The sequence below is a fragment of the Rhineura floridana genome, chromosome 1, assembly GCF_030035675.1.
Source record: "Rhineura floridana isolate rRhiFlo1 chromosome 1, rRhiFlo1.hap2, whole genome shotgun sequence".
Taxonomy (NCBI): domain Eukaryota; kingdom Metazoa; phylum Chordata; class Lepidosauria; order Squamata; family Rhineuridae; genus Rhineura; species Rhineura floridana.
Genome location: NC_084480.1, coordinates 117599860 through 117620787, shown reverse-complemented (window position 1 = coordinate 117620787; position 20928 = coordinate 117599860). Strand labels below are relative to the sequence as shown.

General features: G+C 42.4%; 1 protein-coding gene across 3 annotated transcripts in view; it reads left to right on the top strand.

Annotated features, from left to right (window-relative positions):
• The window catches only part of PSIP1 (PC4 and SRSF1 interacting protein 1), a 46513-nt gene that overhangs the window by 12666 nt on the left and 12919 nt on the right, over positions 1-20928 (top strand). For all 3 annotated transcript variants that reach the window (XM_061630396.1, XM_061630381.1, XM_061630389.1), the window contains exons 8-11: positions 1044-1146; positions 6145-6220; positions 7622-7847; positions 19045-19160. In XM_061630396.1, coding sequence (XP_061486380.1) covers positions 1044-1146; positions 6145-6220; positions 7622-7847; positions 19045-19160 — 521 coding nt within the window. The remainder of the gene's footprint in view (positions 1-1043; positions 1147-6144; positions 6221-7621; positions 7848-19044; positions 19161-20928) is intronic.

Genomic DNA, 20928 nt, shown 5'->3' with positions numbered 1-20928 from the left:
AGCAACACCAGGGAAGACAAAAATGAGGACAGGAAATGCCAACTGAATAGTCCTAGCACCATATGGACCTTTTTGTTTTTGTTCCTAATAGTACACTTGAGTATGATTGTATTGTGCAAATCTTTTGTAAGTTGCTGTGAGAGTCCCTTGAGGCTATAAAGTGGGATATTCTATTAAAAATGACATTAAAATGCCATATAGTACAATTTTATATTCTAAGTTATAAATGATAAAATTTATGCTAAAGAAGTAAAATAAGATTAACCTTGTTACATAAGTTTTGCATATATTTGAATTTCCTCCAACATTTCCATGTATTTTATTTTAATTTTTTAATTTTTTGTTCCAAAATTTATTTATTTATTTGTTCGTTTTATTATTTTATTTATATCCCGCCCTTCCTCCCAGTAGGAGCCCAGGGTGGCAAACAAAAGCACTAAAAACACATCAAAACAAAACAGACCTTAAAATACATTAAAACAAAACAACTTTAAAAACATTTTTTTTAAAAAAACAACAACTTTAAAGCATCTTTTAAAAAGGGTTAAAAACATTTTTTTAAAAAAGCATATTAAAAGCAATTCCAGCATAGACACAGACTGGGATAGGTCTCAACTTAAAAGGCTTGTTGAAAGAGGAAAGTCTTCAAAAGGTACTGAAAAGATAACAGAGATGGCGCCTGCCTAATATTTAAGGGGAGGGAATTCCACAGGGTAGGTGCTGCCACGCTAAAGGTCCGTTTCCTATGGTGTGCAGAATGGACCTTCTGATAAGATGGTATCTGCAGGAGGCCCTCACCTGCAGATCGTAGTGATTGACGGGGTATATAAGGGATAAGACGGTCTTTTGGGTATCCTGGTCCCAAGCTGTATACGCTGTAAAAGTTCTAGACATTTTACATGTCTAGTTGGTCTACATCTTGTTAATGTTCAGCAGCATTCCAGACAAAGGTGTATAAAATCCATTCTTCTTAGGCTATCCCATCATTTGGAATAGTTGTGTAATTTAGTCAAATTAAATGAAGACATTTCTTTTTAATACAGGCTGAAAAACAAGCAGAAGTTGAAGAGGCAGCTGCAACAGTGGCAGCAACAGCTGCAGTGCCTACACCTGCAAAAGCCAGCCCTAAAAGAGGAAGACCACCTGGTAAGTTATAAAGCCTTAGCCTGTTGGCCCTGAATTCCAATATTTTCCTAACTTATGCAGTCAGTTGAATCAATTAGTAAAGTCTTTTGTGCTTCAAGTGAGTGAGAGGTTGAATTTTTGTAGTGTTCCCCTCCCCCCCATCCACCCACAAGGGAAAAACACCCTCAGAAACTTACCACACATGATAAACTAGCATGTCATATATGGAGAAACCTCCCTGAATTGTTATGTGCAGATATTGGGGTGGGATGGGGAGAGCTTTACCACTTGATTCTACTGATGCTGTAAACTGGCCAAAATTAAAAAAATTGGGAATGGCTTAAAGATACTTCTACAGATAACTTAATCATACAAAATACTATAGAACATTGGTTTAGATGTGAGGCTGTGTTATTCAGTACTAATACGGATGTATTTGCTTATGTTATTAGACTTGTATAAGCCTTTTGAAAATCATTCCAGAACTCTTGCAGTAATGCAACAATCAGTGAGATTTGCCAACCGGGAAAAGTGTTTAGAAAGTCTGTAAAAGCTATTTGGTCACGTTAGACATTATTAAATTGTACTTCTTGCAAATGCATGTCTGTCCCATTTTGCTTTGTTTAGATAATTTAGGATTGCATATAATGTAAATCAGTCCTTCCTCTTGAACTGTACCTTCTCACATGATCTGTGTTGTGTTGAGCTTGCAATTGCATGACTGACTTAGAACAAGTCAGTGTAGTCTGTGTTAAAGCAAATGCAGACTTTTAAAGTACTCTAATAAGGGAAGAGATTACTTACTTTCCTGTGCAAAGAACATAAACACTAAAAGTAAAGGACCTGAATTCACTCACTGACATGCACATCACTAAACAGCATACTCTGCTCCAGAGCATTCATAGGCATAAGAGCCAGGTAAGAACTTGCTGCTGCTTATATTTTTGATGATATTTCACTGTATCCAAAATGTGTTTCATGTCTGACTCTGGTTCATATGTTCTGATAATATATTTTATAATTTTTTAAAAATGTTATAACATTTATGCAATCAAAATGAGAGTGCCAGTGTAGCATAGTGGTTGAGGTGTTGGACTACAACCTGGGAGACCAGGGTTCAAATCCCCACACAGCCATGAAGCTCACTGGGTGACCTTGGGCCAGTCACTGCCTCTCAGCCTCAGAGGAAGGCAATAGTAAACCACCTCTGAATATACCATTTACCATGAAAAGCTTATTCATAGGGTCGCCATAAGTCAGGATCAACTTGAAGGCAGTCCATTTCATTTTTATCAAAATGAATTCTTTGTTTGGATTGTTATATTGTGTTTGAATAGTCATTGGACTGTAATGTTGTAATGTTATATTGATATGCATTTTTTCTTTTGTGTTGTGAGCCCTTTGGGCACATTTGTGTGGAAAATAATATATAATAATAAAATTTTATTTCTAAGCCGCCTATCTGGCCGAGTTAACGGCCACTCTAAGCGGCGTACATAATAGAATAAAATACAACATATAAAATACAACATATAAGCAAAACATCAACTATAATCAATCTAAAACCTCCCATCACTGCAAACAAGATAAAAACTAGTCCGCCCCAAAAATCCTGTAAGCCTGCCTGAATAACCAGGTTTTCAAGGCTCGGCGGAAACTTGGTAGGGAGGGGGCATGGCGGAGGTCATAGGGCAAAGAGTTCCAGAGGGTGGGGGCCACAATCGAGAATGCCGTCTCTCTGGTCCGCACCAGCCTGGCTGTTTTAACTGGTGGGACCGAGAGAAGGTCTTGTGAGGCTGATCTCATCAGGCGGCATATTTAGTGATGCTGGAGGCGCTCCTTCAGATAAACTGGGCCGAAACCGTAAAGGGCTTTAAAGGTTAATACCAACACCTTGAATTGGGCCCGGTAAACAACTGGTAACCAGTGTAGGTCTTCTAACACCGGAGTGATGTGATCACGGCGACGGCTGTTCTTAATCAAACGTGCCGCCGCATTCTGTACCAGCTGTAATTTCCGGACCGTTTTCAAGGGTAGCCCAACGTAGAGCGCATTACAGTAGTCTAAGCGAGAGGAGACCAGGGCATGTACCACCCGGGGGAGCAGATGGACAGGAAGGTAGGGTTGCAGCCTCTGTATTAGATGTAATTGATACCAAGCTGCCCGGCTCACTGCCAAAATCTGAGCCTCCATGGACAGCTGGGAGTCAAGAATGACCCCGAGGCTGCGGACCTGGTCCTTCAGGGGCAATCTTACCCCATTAAACACCAGGTCTATATCTCCTAACCTTCTCTTGTCTCCCACGAGCAGCACCTCGGTCTTGTCGGGGTTTAGTTTCAGCCTATTACCTTCCATCCATTCACTTACGGACTCCAGGCACTTGGAAATGGTATCCACAGCCAACTCTGGTGAGGATTTAAACGAGAGATAGAGCTGGGTGTCATCTGCATATTGGTGACACTGCAGCCCAAATCTCCTGATGATGGCACCCAACGGCTTTACATAGATGTTAAATAGCATGGGGGAGAGGATAGAACCCTGTGGCACACCACAATTGAGAGGCCAAGGGTCTGAAACCTCATCTCCCAATGCTACTCGTTGATGCCTATCTGAGAGATAGGAACGGAACCACCGTAAAACAGTGCCCCCTATTCCCATTCCCTCTAGGCAATCTAACAGGATACCGTGGTCGACGGTATCGAAAGCCGCTGAGAGATCGAGGAGGACGAGGAATGCATGTTCTCCCCTATCCAACGCCCTCCTCAAATCATCCACCAGAGCGACCAAGGCTGTTTCAGTTCCATGTCCAGTCCTGAAGCCCGATTGGAATGGATCTAGATAATCTGCTTCATCCAAGTGTGTCTGTAACTGTTTGGCCACCACTCTCTCAATCACCTTGCCCAAGAATGGTAAATTAGAGACTGGGCGGAAGTTGTTCAACTCTTGGGGATCCAAGGAGGGCTTTTTCAGAGTGGGTTTTATAACCGCCTCCTTAAGGGTTGAAGGCATTACACCTTCTCCCAAGGAGGCATTCACCACTACCTTGATCCCTTCTCTCAGTCTCTCTTTGCAGCCCATAATGAGCCACGTAGGGCAAGGATCGAGCAGACAAGAGGTCGGCTTCACAGTCGAGAGCACCTTGTCCGCTTCCTCAGAGGGAAGAGGCTGAAACCGATCCCAACAGACCGGAATGCAACTGGCCGACTCTGGCCCACTTCCTGTATCCACGGCGCATGGAATCGTGCTCTTCAGACGCTCAATTTTATCAGCAAAGTGTTTAGCAAATGTGTCACAGGAGGCTTTAGAATGCTCCATGGGTTCTTGTGCAACTGGACCGACCAGGCTACGGACCACTTGGAACAACCTCCTGGGACAACACTCTGCGGACGCAATAGAGGCAGCAAAGAAATCCCTCTTTGCTGCCTTTGTTGCCACTTGGTAGGCAGCTATTGCTGCTCTCACTAGTGTCTGATCGTCATCGGAGCGAGATTTCCGCCACCGGCGCTCTAGTTGTCTCACCTCCTGTCTCAGACCCCGCAACCGTGGTGTATACCAGGGTGCAATCTGAGTTCTATTCAGGGGGAGAGGACGTTTCGGAGCCACCCGGTCTATTGCCCCGGTGATCTCCCTATTCCACTCCATCACCAGGGTTTCGGCCGGGCGACCTTCAGACAGCTCCAAATCTCCCAATGCATTCAGGAATCCCTTAGGCTCCATCAGGCGCCTGGGGCGGACCATCCTAATAGGTCCCTGTCCCCTGCGGAGGGTGTGCGGCATTGAGAGGTCTATATTTACCAGATAGTGATCTGACCATGATACGGGGTTAGAAAAAACAGCCCCCATTTTCAGAGCACTTCCTCCCCCCTCCGAGACGAACACAAGGTCAAGAGCATGACCGGCTACATGGGTGGGCTCAGTATTACTAAGGTGCAGTTCCCAGGAAGTCATGGTTTCCATGAAATCCCAAGGGGCTCCTATGAGAGCTGCCTCGGCGTGCAGGTTAAAATCCCCCAAAACCAATAGGCTGGGGGAAAGGACCCTCACGCCCGAGATTACCTCGAGCACCTCGGTCAGGGAGTCGGCTGTGCAGCGGGGTGGGCAGTACACCAGCAGAATCCCTAGACTGCCCTTTGGGCCCAACCTCCAGTACATGCAGTCAACAAACAAAAGCGGCAAGCGGCATACAAATAGAATCAATATATACCACCCTGATAACGGAGGCATTTCAAATTCTAAGCTACACTTCTTGGTAATACCTTACCTTTGTGCACACAAGCAAATACTTAATATGAATATAATAATGCTGTCTGCATGTAATAACTTCATAGACCTTCTATTTCCTTTCCAGGAGCTGCCATACCGATAACCACCATTCCAAATTGCTTTTTATACTGGGAATATAGTACCCTTTACAAGGGGAATATTTAGGGGAAGCTTCAAGGGGACATGAAGATAGTGTCATGTATACACACATTAAATTAACATGTGTCCTTAATTTGCTTCTGTCATCCCATAGTCATGCTTCTAATGATATATGCTGTTGGTATCTTTGGTTTTGGTATTTGGTCTTGGGAGTTATGCAGATAGTATATATAGGATCAGGAGCTTATGTTGTTGTAAATATCAGATTTTACAAATTCTAAGTTATTAATTATACAGTTAACAAATGTGTATTATTTTTGTGTGTATATATTTTGTCCATATACATTCTCGTATTGAATAAATGAACAGGCTTATTAAGGACTGTATCTGATTGCCCCAATGGGAAAGCAGAAAAGCCAGTACAACAGGTCTGTCTTAAAACATTATTATCTGTTTTGTTTGGTTACCCCATTCTGGGATGCAGCGGTTATTGTAGCTAAATTAATGCTTTCGTATGGATATTCTTACCAAGACAGTCATTTAAAATTAGGTTTAAGCAATGTGCACTACCACTAGCTTTTAACTTTTGTCTTTTAATGGGCAGTTACATTTAAACAGATAAAATTTACTTAAATATTCTTTTTTTTAATGAATTAGCTTCTGAAGTGAAGGTTCCAAAACCCAGAGGAAGACCAAAATTGATAAAACCAGTTTGTCCCCCTGAGAGCGACATGTAAGTTTGTTTTTAAGTATTGGTATTTGTCACAGTTAGAAATGCAATGGGTTAAACTAGAAATCACATCTAGTATGTGTGAGTTATCAAACGGATTTTTTGCTTGAAGGGACAAACAGTGCATACAGTAGGGCCCCGCTTTACGGCGCTTCACTTTACAGCGATTCGCTAATACGACGGTCTCAATTAGACTAAAGCCCCACTCATACGGCGCTTGTTCCACTTTTACGGCGGTTTTTGGGCATCGTGCGCCATTCTGTTCAATGAGTTCTGCCTTACAACGGTTTTTGCTTTACAGCGGGGGTCCGGAACGTAACCCGCCGTATGAGTGGGGCCCTACTGTATTGCTATCATTAGTTAACTTCTGTTGCATCCCAGATTTGTCCTGCTCTATATCCTGCATATGAGAACCATTTCTAAATCTGGTTATAATATTGCATCCATTTCTCAGGCAAGTTAGTATAAATAAATATAGGCAAGTATTTTCGTAGGACAGCAGAGACTTCTCGATTTCTAACTCAACCACTGCCTATTGCAATGGATTCTATGTAGCCACATAAGATAGAAAGATGTGGATTTTTCATTATGAAAGGGAGTAGTTCCAGTTACCTTGAAGAAGCACTGGTGAGGCTGCTCCTTCAGAAATCCTCCCTGGAGTCTTGAGTATCATAGGGTTGTATCCAACTAAATTATTTCATGTGCTCAACAACTTCTGTGAGTACAATGGAACTTCTCCCTCTCTTCCTGCATGCAACCTCTTAGATCTGCTCTGGGGTTCCCCCAACACTCTGGAGCAGATTTGGGAGCAGTGCCAGGGGAGGAGAGGGCAGGAAAGTTTCCTTTTGGACAAAGTGCTTGAGCAGGTGGTTAACATCTGGAATGGAAAGATGACTTGAGCAATAGACTCAGTTGCTGTCAAACACCCTCTTTTAGTGAGCAAGGCCTGTGCAGCTCCTTGGTATTCAGTTGAGCTGAGAGCAATGAAGCAAGCGGGAAGAAATGGGGTTCAGCTGGAGAAAAACAATGAGTCCAATCAAACACAAGTGAGAATCCATTATCAGGTCTACTTTGCAGTGCTGATGTAGGTGAAACAACTGTTCTCCACCATCATTGCATCTTCTCTGTGTCATCCAACATAACTTTCTGGGTGGTGCAAACCCTTTTGAAATCTAGCCCAGGGGGAGGTCTAGAGTCCCTATGCTGAGGCACCATTTCATGCAGTCATTACCTCCATTCAAGTCTTGGGTGGGCGACTACCTGAACAGTACTTTGTGTGGGCTGCCAGGTGCATGGACCATCCCTTAGCTTACTTTCAAGAATATATTTTCATATGAAAAAGGAGACTAAGTTGGCTAGAAGATAAAAGAAAATGTATTCTGTTTTGGTTTGGGGTGTTTTTAGGGTTCATGAAGAAGATAAGAGTAAGAGAAAGGGAGCTGAAGAAAAAACACTCAAAAAACAGAAAAGGGATGAAGAGAGTCAAAAGGAAGAAGACAATGTAAGAAAAGACCCAGAGAAAAAAGAAGGCAAAAAAGAAGCTGAGGCAAAAAGGAAAAATGCTGCTAAAGTGGGATCAGCATCAGCCTCTGATTCTGAAGATGACGGAGAAGAGCAGGAAGGGAATAAAGTATGTGTTTGTCCTGTCTTTTCTTTTAGTTAGGAAAGCATTTCTGTACATGTCAAACTATATTCTATAGCTAGTTTCAGATCCTCCATATGAAATTATTTTTCTTGTTGTATAAGATAAACTGACAGAACTTGATTTTACTCTAAGGCTATTGCCAACTTCAGTGACATAGGCCATATATCAAAAATACTTTCAGGGTCTTTTCCTGGTGCATAATGGGGCATTGGTGATCTCATAGAAATAATGGGACTACTGAATTATTTATTTTATTTAAAAGCATTTCTGAATTGGTTCATATTTTAAAATCTCTAAGCACTATATAAAAATACAACAGATAAACAGTATTATAATAAGAGATAAAAAAACCAAATGCAGTAATAACAAGGCCCATTCTTATGGGTCAGGGAAAGCTCAGATATGGCTTTACAAGATGTCTGCAGCAACTGATGGATAATGCTTCACATTTTTATGACACGTGTCCTTGGGAACCTGAGTGTGTGAACCTGCCACCACATGTCCCATGAAACCCACCTCCTTGAGAGGAGGGGGATCTTTTGCTAGGGATAAAACAAGTGCTTTGCCCTGAAATGTGCCTAAATGGTGCGTGTATAACCCAAGAAATGCATGTCCAAATCAGACTAAAGCAAAGCTTTCTTTTATTAAGAGAAAAGAGAAGAATAGCATTACAAAATTACTGGGTGCGTGGCAGCATTAATCATTAATATCCTAACCCATTCATAACTTTAAACTAAAGAGACCCTGTTACTATAAGGAGTGACAGGTAGGAGAGATTACCCATCCTAGGCCCAGGAGTGGGCAGTGGAATACAGCTGAAGGAATGTGAAGGAGCTCTGGCCCCCAAACAGGAAAGAATCTGTTTGCCTCAAGGCTTGTGCCGAGACACAGAATCCCTGCCTGTTCTGTCCCTGCAGTCCCACGTTGAGTTCCTCGAGAGCGTAGTTGCATGTGTTGGAGCTCAGATCGCCATTACCCCCCCCCCCCTTTTGGGTCTCAAGCCTTGCTTTTTTAAAGACACTTTTTCTCTTCCAACACTCCTGAAAAAGGAGGGGTCTGGGTATGAGGTGATTTCGTGTGTGTGTGTTTCTAGCTGACACTAAGAAAACTCAGTGATTTCTTTGAACAATGGGATAGTTCTGCTGGGCTTGAGGGAAGTCTGCCAAGGAAGAAGATAACATTTACTTCAATTTGTCTTGGTTGTTTTTGTTGCTCACAGGATGGCCTTGTGCTTTCCCTTTCACAATACCTCAGGAACGCATAACCAGCAAGACAAGGGGGTGTGGGGTGGGAATTACGCTCCAGGGCCTTGCACCTCCTTGATTCCACTTGAACCAAAATGGGGTTTGCCGAGCACTCAGTAACAACTCACCCCGTTGAAAACATCTGAATATACTTATACAGATGTCTTTTCACACCTCGGCCTTCACGGTGTTGCCCTTGGGCTCTCATGCTTACTTCCATCTGGTGTAACTGTGCCATTTGGGACAGGATCCATCTTATAAGGGCCATTAAGACAATGACCAGAATCACTTGAAACATTAAGATCACCACAGTGGGGTGTATTAAAAGGGGTAAACTTCCTTTTGCTCCTTCACTCCAGCCAAGCAAATCTGTCCCACCACCTGTGTGTCCCTATCTGTTTAATCTTGGCTGCTATGTGGGTGATGGCATGTCGTTCATGTGTTATCTGGAATGTGGCTTGCTCTCCCAAGTGTTTTACTGCTTCTAATTGTTTCTGTAACATAGGGTGGGATGTAACTGTTGGAGATCAGTGAGGCCGTAGCCTAATGCAGTGGGTCAGAGGTTTTGAAACAAATTTAGAATAACTAATATTTTCTGAATGGTCCACACTGGGACCTTAAATGAAAAATCACATCCTACTATTTCCTCAATACCACAAAAGCATCTATTAATAGATCTTAGTATGGGTTGTATATGATACTTACCAATAACAACACAATCACAAAATGTTCTAAGGCACACACACCAATGTCCAGAATATACAATAGTTGAACTTGATTCATTTCTTAGTATGAAAGAGCAATAAGAATCATTAATCAGTGTGAGAGAAAATCAATCTTGATGGGATTCCAAACTATCATCTTCACAAACAAATCCTAAATCTTTATGAAGTTGACATCCTTTAACATTAATTGTTACCCATCTTGTATGCTTAACTATAGCTCACTGGTGAAATTCCTGCGCATAAAGAACTAAGTCTTGATCTACAGTGATTCCCAAAGGAATTGCAGGATAAACAGTAATGATTTCAGCCGCTTGTACCATTACAGTAAACAATCTTAGTGCATGATTTTGCATGATCATATGTGGCATTGACTAGGCTCTACCAGTCTTCCAATTTTCTTTCTCCCTTGGAAATCTGATTTTGAATTAGAGACCTAATTTCCCTGGGTATACATATGCCCACTATCTGTCATGTGGATAAGTTCCAAAGCCACTGTATGTGCCCAATTCTGCATTTGGGTGCATGTAATGGCCAAGAAAATATTCTGTTGTAAGGAGGACTGTATGTTGTTTACAGTGGCATAATTATCTTTTTTCAATTCCCTGTTCCCACATTTGGAAGTAAACTTCCTATGATTTTGGGAGTTTCAGTAGTCTTTTCCAGAGCTCTGGTGATAGGTTCTGTCATTTTACTTATTTCTTCAGTGGTGTAATGTAATTTGTTGGCTAATATTTCAATATTGGTGGCATCTAAAAAGGCAGCTCCAGTACCCAACCACCCTGATAAATCCCTCTTTTTTCTTCTCCCATTCTCCCCCTCCCATAATCTAACCCAATTGTCCCATCCCATTACTACTTTCTAAATAGGAGGCAGAGACTGGGAATTCCTTTGCAATATTTACTTTCTCAAACGAGACTACAACCTCTTTATGTCCTGCCCCACGTTTTATGAAAAATTGCTGAGGGTGATTTAATTTTATCATGTGAGATCCTATAAGGGGTTTTTCCCGATGTTTTAACTCATTTACTTTCTCAATAAGGGGATTAAGTGTTATGATTTTTTTAAATGATAGACCTATTTCCTATAAAACTCTGGGGTGCTATATTTTTCAGTAACAGAAACATAACCTATTGACTTAAAAGGAATATGATGTTATCCATAATGGCAGTACTTTTCCTGGATAGGAATTATCCAGTCTCGAGGACCAACAGAGTGTATCTTTGTTACTTCCATAAGTCCATTGAACTGCTTCCAGTTTGTTATAGTTCTGGGATATTCTTGCTCTGCTGATGAAATCAGGACAAGAACCAGTTTATTGGTGGGTCTTCTTTTCTTGGCACTTGCCATAAAAACCTGGAAGTGCAATGGTGATCCCTTCCCCCAAGTGACCATAGAAATCAATAAAATGTTGCAAATTTCTTCACGAATCATGTCGCTGCCTTGGGACATTTCATCGAATTGTAGGGTGCAAGAAATCTTGGTGTCCACAGAAGAATCATGGCAGAAATGAACTTGCTGCTTTTGGGACCCTGGGCGTATCTAATTAATCATGTCTCCTCACAAACTGTGCTCTGTAAGACAGGTAGCTGATGAAGGACATCCTTTTCCAACTGTTGTCTCCTGGAAGCATTACTTAGTAACCCTGGAAATTGACAAGCCATCTCCACCTCTGGGTCCTGATAACAGATCCAAGCATTTGTGGGAATGGGGTCTATGCCAGTATTCTCCAGGACTCCTGCCTTCCGTTCTGCATATGCTCCTAATATTCCCAATATCATCAACAGGATAGGGAGCGTGTTCTTGTGCTTTAAGAAAATAACACAAATTATTCCTTTCCCTCCCTCTCCCATGAATCAAGCAACTAATTTGCCCAAGATTTTCCATACCCACCACAAATAGTCCCTGACTCTTTATCCTTTTTGCTGTTTTTCTGCGTATCTCATACCTTCTGTCTACATCCTGTATGCCTCAACCTTAAAACTACCCCTTTCCAATGGGAACTGGGTTTCCTTCAACATACCACCCTTTATTAAAGGTGATGTTACTCTGCTGTTACCCACTATAGGGAAGCTTAAAACACTTCCATGAACACCTTTGCACTCCCTTTTCCCATCCTCACATTTCTCTCCCCTTTAATCACTTGCTTAGACAAACTGGGCAAACCTTTTCTTTGTATTGACAAACTGGGAAAGAAAAAAAAAGTGAATATTGCACCATTTAGACTGTGCTCAATTTACTTGAAGAAAAATAGAGAAGCAGGGTGAAACAGCAACTCTTTACTGTATGTTGGTAGCCATAGACATTCTTACGGACATTCTTTAATAAGAGACAGAAGTGGCCATCCTTGAAGGATACCATATTACATGTTGGGCAATGGAGTCCTGAATTTGGAATGCATACACACAACTAAAACTGGTAGGAGAAAGCACATCAAGTGGTTTGTCCTTCTACTCCTTGGTTACAAGAATTTGTACCTTCAGTGAGGCACAAAGAAAATACTTAGTATTGCAGGCATCTTTGTCGCTGTGTCTGTAAGTCTTAACCTCATGTATTTGTCCGCTATCTGAATGCACTTTCCCTGCTTCTTACCATGGGTCATCCATTGTCTGTAACCATTGGGCTTTATTGGATTATCCACATCTTCCCATTTCTTAGATTTGGATTTGCTTACAGGATCATTTGCTGCCTTTGTGCCCAAATCTTTTTTGTGTAATGCATTTGAATCTGAGATTCCTTTCCCTAATTTTGTGTTTAATTCTGATACATGTGGGATCTTCCTCTTTTGGATTTCTCTTGCTACAGATGCAAAACAAAGCACAGTTAGTAGCACCAGCATATAACATTCCAAATACAATTGTGCTTCCATTTGTACCGTGCCAGGGAGTTTCACTGGTGAACATCCTGTTTGCAGAGCAGTTCCTCTGGGTTCCCTGCTACTCAGCCTGTCAGGGACTGCATGCAATAACACATTTGCATCAGTGCCGGAATTTGGACACACAAAGGGTAACAATGAAGAAAGCATCTCCCTGTTGGAATCAGGGCTTTACAATTGGTCCATTCTCATGCAGATGGCATCAGAAACCAGCTGCTGTTTTGGAAGCCAAACTATTAATTTTCAAAGTAAATTCAAATTCCGGATAGACTGTTCCTGAAGCTAGAAGCTCTATACTTTGAGTCTTGTTTTGATCCAAAGGCTGCTTGCCAGCAACAGATTGTTCATCAGGAAAAGAATGTTAATTAGCAAGAAACTGTGGCTTAGTAGACCCAAGAGAAACATTTAAATCAGCATTTCTTTCCATGGAAGTGGGCACATCTTGTGTGTTTTCAAGCAAATCTGAACCATTTAAATGAGGGGCTGCACCTTCAGAAGACGTTTTGGTATGCCCTTTCAGGACATTAATAGGACTTTGCTCAAAGACAGGAGCCCTCCTAGTTTCAACTGTTTCTGGAATTTCAACTTCTTTGGTTAAAGAAACGTTTTCCTTTTGTGCCAAAGAGGGTTTACACTGTGATCCATGGCACATTGTTTTAGGAGAGAATTGCCTCCCTCCATGGATACAGATTTTGCACTAAAGACCCCCGGTTTTTGCAGGCTAAATTTGTCTGAAAAACCCAAGCCTGGTTTTCTGGCCACTGTTCCCAGTTCCCAAGTGGTGGCCTCCACATTCATTCTGCCCCACAAAGCTGGTGCTAACATAGACACAGTTGTAGATGGAGCAGCAGGAACTGGGCAACCTTAGGTTTGATCATGAACATCTTGTATGGCTTGCCTCTGCTCTTCTGAGTGAAGCTGGATAGTGTCAGTAGGAACAGTGGGGGTAGAAACAGAAGAGGAGGTGGAGGGGGCCATGGGAGCCTGTGCCGTTACTCTCCTACTATATAAGGCTTCTGTCAAGACTTTAGTGGGTTGCTTGTGGAATCGATCCATATCTTCTCCCAAATTTCTAAGCATATTCCAAAGCTGATTACGGAGGAGATCCTCAAAATCCACCAGTTCGTTTCCTTGTCGGGTCTGAGTAGGGCCATTACTTTGGTGGGAGGGAGAAAAGTTGCTGTGATTGCTGCTGGAGTTATTGGACCCAGGTCTCCTATCTCCCCCCGTTGAAGCTAAATTAGCCTGATTGGAACCAGGGTCCAAGGAAGGGTGGTAGTTTCCTCTTCCCTGGGGTCCCTGATTTGAATTGGGCACAACAGATGAATGAGGCCCTTGATTGGTATATGTGACAGTTTGAACTGGCTCAAGCTGAACTGTGTAGTGGTGGCTTTTCACCCCCCTCCAACCTCTTGGAGGAGCTCAGAGACTTATGAAATAGCCACACTTAACTCCCGCCAAGTAACACCTTCAGGATCCATTCTCCCTATTGCTAACTTCGTTTGAGCACTTAACCCCATGTGTACTGCTTCCAGAAAGTATCTGTCATTATACTCATACTGGCCATCTCCCCAAGTCTCACATGGTCTGATAAACATGGAAGGAATTTCTTCCGATTCACAGAAACCTCTGGGCTTTCCCCTACACCTTGACTTTCCATCATGTATGCCTTTTGCACATTCATCCCAGGCAAAAGAGCCTTAATTGCAATTCTCATCCAATCGTACACATTCCCTGCATTCAGTATTCTGAACATTGCCTCAGTGGAAGCTGCATCTTGCTCAGTGGCACAATATCTTGCCACCTGCGTTAGATCTTGAGCATCAGCAGTAGAATACATTTCATCTGCCCTAGTTAACCAAGTCAAAACTGTGTCCTTATTCAAAGAACCTAAACTATCTGCCACTGCTTTTGCCTGGGGAGGGGACCAACATACAATCTCTTGGACAATTTTATTATGAGCTGGCCCATTCCCAGTGGTTTCCACCACATTCTTCATTATAATGGGTGCAAGTACTTGTGATTCCTTGTACTTGGGATTTAGATGGTACAGCATCCTTCTGGAGACTGAGAGGAGAGGAGGGGAAAGTCCCATTCTTCATCCCCATCACCCGAAACATACATGACTGTGGCCACCAGCCCTTGTTGGATTTGCAGCTGTTATTCCAGTTCCTTAATCTGAGCCCTGCACTCATCATGGCTAACATTCATCTGTTGCTCTCGTGCTCTAACTACCAGGTGTTCAGCAGTTAATTTTGCCCTGGTACATTCATCCTCTTTTTCAAGTCCTTACAAGCCATCTCAGCCTGAGCCAATGCCTTGTCTCGCTCCCTCTCCATTTGTTTTAAAGAAGAAGCCCACCTGATTTTTTCTGTTACCACATTCATTTGTTCACAGCCAAAACTGTCAACAATCATTTCTCCACCCTTCATTCAAATCCACACGTTCCTTTTTAAATGCTTCAGTCAAACTGATGTGCTCTCTTTCAAATTTCTCATTCAAACGCGCTTTCTCTCTTGCAAAAGCCTCTCTTATGACTCCTCTTGCGTTCTTCCTTTAACAGATACTGTACTCTTTACAGTATCCCTCATAAGCTTTATTCATTGTTTTTATAGGGTCATCTGTTTTAAAACAGTCACCACTCCACACACACCTTCCTTTCTTAATCAACCATTTCTCTATTTTCAATGGGCTCTCTTATCACATCCTGATGCATAAAGCATTTTGTTCCCTCTATGGCTGCCTCTTTTGCCATAGCTTAGAAATCTCTAACATCAAAAGCCAAATGCAAAGAGTACAACAGTGCACACACAAACAATGAAGCCTAGTCTCAAAATAAGTTCAGGGATGAGCCACCTTCAAATGCCACATTCCCAGATCAAGCCACTCATGAGGAAAGCTGTTGCCACCAGCTTCTCCTGCCAGATTGACTCTCAAAAGGAAAAACCAGAGGGGAGGTAATCTAAAGGGACAATTAGGAGTATCTGCCAGCCAGAGCACTGAACTGTCCCAGTGCAAATCCCGTTTCCACCTTTCCCAAGTGCCTAGCACCATCGGCTCAACCTACTTGCAAGTCTTCGTTCCCCAGGTTTTTGTGGAAGGGGAGGGAGAAACAAGTGTTATCAAGGGCTTTCAAAATAGATGGGACCCAGTTTAGGGAAACCCCTTAGTAACTTCTGGCCACTGCTGGATTAACCTTCTCTATCCAGTATCATCTCTGGCCAAACGCTGTGCCACAATGGCCACCACCATTTACCAAAGCTTTGTTGCCAGGGAGAGAAAGGAGAGGGAGACAATGATGTGCCAAGGAATCTCTATATCTTAACCTCTAAATTGTACCACAGCATTTAAAGTACATTTCTCCACTTATTTTAAACCAAGAGACAGCAAAACATATTAACAAAGGAAAAGGAAACCACGCATTCCAGACACATTCAGATCTCGGCTACCTGTTTCCCTGGATTGCAGGACTGTTCACACCTTACTTTATTTCCCGCAACCCTTGCTGCCCGCGTTACTCCCCCAATCTGTTATGACACGTGTCCTTGGGAACCTGAGTGTGTGAACCTGCCACCACATGTCCCATGAAACCCACCTCCTTGAGAGGAGGAGGATCTTTTGCTAGGGATAAAACAAGTGCTTTGCCCTGAAATGTGCCTAAATGGTGCGTGTATAACCCAAGAAATGCATGTCCAAACCAGACTAAAGCAAAGCTTTCTTTTATTAAGAGAAAAGAGAAGAATAGCATTACAAAATTACTGGGTGCGTGGCAGCATTAATCATTAATATCCTAACCCATTCATAACTTTAAACTAAAGAGACCCTATTACTATAAGGAGTGACAGGTAGGAGAGATTACCCATCCTAGGCCCAGGAGTGGGCAGTGGAATACAGCTGAAGGAATGTGAAGGAGCTCTGGCCCCCAAACAGGAAAGAATCTGTTTGCCTCAAGGCTTGTGCCGAGACACAGAATCCCTGCCTGTTCTGTCCCTGCAGTCCCACGTTGAGTTCCTCGAGAGCGTAGTTGCATGTGTTGGAGCTCAGATCGCCATTACCCCCCCCCCCTTTTGGGTCTCAAGCCTTGCTTTTTTAAAGACACTTTTTCTCTTCCAACACTCCTGAAAAAGGAGGGGTCTGGGTATGAGGTGATTTCGTGTGTGTGTGTTTCTAGCTGACACTAAGAAAACTCAGTGATTTCTTTGAACAATGGGATAGTTCTGCTGGGCTTGAGGGAAGTCTGCCAAGGAAGAAGATAACATTTACTTCAATTTGTCTTGGTTGTTTTTGTTGCTCACAGGATGGCCTTGTGCTTTCCCTTTCACAATACCTCAGGAACGCATAACCAGCAAGACAAGGGGGTGTGGGGTGGGAATTACGCTCCAGGGCCTTGCACCTCCTTGATTCCACTTGAACCAAAATGGGGTTTGCCGAGCACTCAGTAACAACATACAGGAGATGGAAGGGCATTCTAGAGTGCAGGGGCAGTGGCTCAAAATATCTGTTTGGGGGTCAGCACCCTATGTAATCATCATTTCATTCATATCTCACATTTTCTCGAAGGAGCTCAAGGTCTTATATATAGTTCTCTTCTCTCCCCAATCCCCCCACATATTATCTTTGCAACTGTCCTGAGCAATAGTGCCTGACCCAGTGAGCTTCATGGCTGGATTCAAAACTGAGTCTTCCCAGCCATAACAATATTCTAAACACTACACCTAGGTAGTAATGTGCCTGTGATGCAAAAACTGTCGTATTTCAAGTTTGTTGAAACATGCCTGAAATTGTGCCTCATACAGTTTTTGTTTTGAGTATGTAATGTTAATTATTCACTTTCAAGGACTTTTAAAAATAGTTTTCTAAATACTCTCCTCTTTTACATAAATGTCACTGTTTGATCAAAACTACTGTAAGATATCTAGAATATTTGCTTACTCACATATTTACAAAAACACTGTTTTATGACATTTTAGATTCCATATGATTTTTTTCATTTTCTGATATGTACACCACATTTATACACACTTTATTTAAATACCTAATTGGAGAAATACAAGGAATTATTTTAATTTGTATGCCACATTTCTGCACAAATATGCCTAAAGCAGCTCTCAACTCAATGGGAAAACCACATATCAGTACATCATTACAATAAACAGTCTGATTCCAATTCATTTCAAAACATAATATATCAGTCCAAATAAACTATTTTGATAATATTAGCATTTTAAGTTCATTAAAAAATAGGTAATGCCAATAGTTTAAACACATATTATTTATATTAAAATATATCAACTGAGAGAGAGCCAGTGTGGCGTAGTGGTTAAGGTGTTGGACTACAACCTGGGAGACCAGGGTTCGAATCCCCACATACCCATGAAGCTCACTGGGTGACCTTGGGCCAGTCACTGCCTCTCAGCCTCATGAAAACCCTAGTCATAGGATCGCCATAAGTCGGAATCGACTTGAAGGCAATACATTTACATTTTATTTTATATCAACTGAAGTTAGATACGATAAAACTTTCCAGTGCAGTCTGATACTACAAATAATAGCACCAGCAGCCAGTTCCCCAAAAGTGCCAAGTGTAGGAAATGGCAAACCACCATCTCTCTCCCTCCCATCCCCCTGTCTCTCTCTCATATTCTGGTGCAGTTCTTAAAGACTCCAAGAGAGGGTGTTAATATTCAGTCTCTTCCTCTGTGCTGTAAATCAGTGGTTCCCAACCTGCAGCCAGGACCCCCAGGGGGCCATGAAGTAATCCAGAGGGAGCTGTGAACAGTAAAGAATTTATTTATTTAAACAGTCTCTGCTCCTGGGCACTGTCTGCTTTCCACTGCTGCTGCAGATGACACCTCCCCCTTGCTTCAAACAAGAAGGGAGGACTTTTGCTGAAGTGCCAGAGTGACTTTCAGGTGCACCAAGGGCAGACATCTGCCTATAAAACACATGGCAGATGCCAAAGGAGGCTGGGGGTGGAGCTACCAGGAAAAAGAGGGGATTACTATCACTGATTCCCATCTCCTTGCACTGCTGCTGCTGACAACGCCCTTAGAGTGAGAGGAAAGGGCTTTTTGTGAAGCAAAAATAAGCAAGACTGCAAGGAAAGGCCACTTTCCCCCTTCCTTCCTGGCAGCCAGCCTCCCTCCCTAGGGGAGGGGGTCACAAAAAATTTTGAGCTTATAAAGGGGGTTCCATACTGATAAAGGTTGGAACCACTGCTCTAAATGTTCCTTTTGCTCTTGTCATAGACGCTAATTTGAGGTAGATCTGGAACTGAGGATAGTTTGCTTCAATTACTAAAAGTACTGTTTTCCTTTCTGTTCAAACAAAAAATGAAATAGAAGAAAAAAGGAAGAAATTTTCAAGGGCCTCACAGAAGGAATATTTTAAAAGCCCAACATGAGCGTGAAGTAGCAGAGAGAAAGCGTAAACAGGAAGAGCAAATGGAAATAGAATTGTGAGTATAACCTAACAGAGTGTGTAAATGTGAAGCAGTTATGTGACTAGTGCATTAAAATGAAAGAGAGATTTTCAAGCATACTTTATCTAATGGTGTGTTTGCAAGTAGTATTTAGGCTGTGATCCTACAGCTAGATTTGGCTGGCTGAAGGGCAATAAGAAGTGGCTTAAGGGCCATAGGAAGTGGCTTAAGGGCCATTTTGCTGGTGGAGAGGGAGGCCCGCTTAACAGAACAGCACTTACACTACCAGAGGCCCACATTACACTCCAGAAAGCTCTACAAGTATAAAAGTCCTGTGAGAGGGAGGGACTGGGGCAAGTTGGGGGTGGTAGTGAGTCGACAGGATTGTAAGCCTCCTAGTTCGCCTGAAACAGACCATAAAAACTACATTAGTCAGCCCTAGAACCGGCACACTTAAATCCACTACTGCTGCCCCCAGTGTGGACAGTGGGATGTGGAAAAAAGAAGAAGAAACAGAAACCAGAGGAAAATGTCCCCCCACCACCGCTTCCTGCCCTAGCCACCACAAGACAGCATGGTTTGGTTGTGGCAATTGCTCTGTAAGACAGTTAAGAACATTGAGTTGTATTTAACTAAGTCCTAACCAGAGTAGATCCATTGAAATTAATGAGCCTAAGTTAAGTCATGTCTATTAATCTCAGTGGGTCTCTGAGTAGGTCTAGTATTAAATATCACCCATTCTTTTACTTCCAGAGGTTGAGAATCATAGCACAAGATCAATATACTGTATTATAATAATTAATTAACTTTTCTGAAAGTTCAGTTTTTAAAGTAAATAAAAATACATAGCACAGAGTCAAGACTAATATGAACACCCACCCTCCATTTTTTCTGATCCAGAAAAAGCTTCTGTTGGACCCAAACCAAAACAGGGATAAAAAAGGCATGTTATCAGTTCAAAATTGTGGTTCAAATTGATGCACAGTCAGCATCAGACTGATGCTGATTATGTGCACCCTGACCAGTGAGGTAAGGCCAATATGCCTGTTGGTTTCTTGGGATCAGAGCTAGTTGAGTGCATTGTAGAGAGCCTCGTTACATGTTCAGTGTCCTCATTACTGAATGCCGGAACCAGGGTTAGCACACCAATTTAAAATGCACTATGATACTTTACAGTTTTATATAAATTGAGAGAAGGAACCATTTTACTCACCAGAAAGGTCTTTCTCTGGGGGCACCATGACACCGCCAAGTGGGTGCTGTGTTCCCTTTCTAGTGCTTGAGGCAGGAAAGAGTTAGCACTCCATCACCGTAACCCCTCCCATGGAATGCCAGTTTGCTGTCTGGCCAAGCTTAAAAAACATAATTTCATAACAGAAAATGTAAGCATTGACAACATTCAACAAACCATAACTAACATGAAACCAAAAACTTGCACACTGGTAGTCTTTTTATTGACCCTTTAGTCTCCACTCATTTTCTTTATAAACTTTATTGCCCTTTTGCATCCCAGAGTGGGCCAATTTTCCATAGGAGGTGGGCCATCACTGTGGGAAATAGTTCCACCTATCGTGCGAAGGCAAGAATGTTTTTGAAGTCAAGACTAGGGACGTCATGCCCCTCCCACTCCCCAGTTCATTCTTGCCTTCGTACGAACAAGATTGGAATTACACGTAGCATTTAGCTAAGTCTCGTATTTGTTTGTGTATTTGTGTATTTGTTTTCAAATCCTTTTTTCTCATTTGTGTTTAACCTACTGAGGGTCCCCTCAGAGACCGCGGCTGCGGCTCTCTTCGTTTTTTCC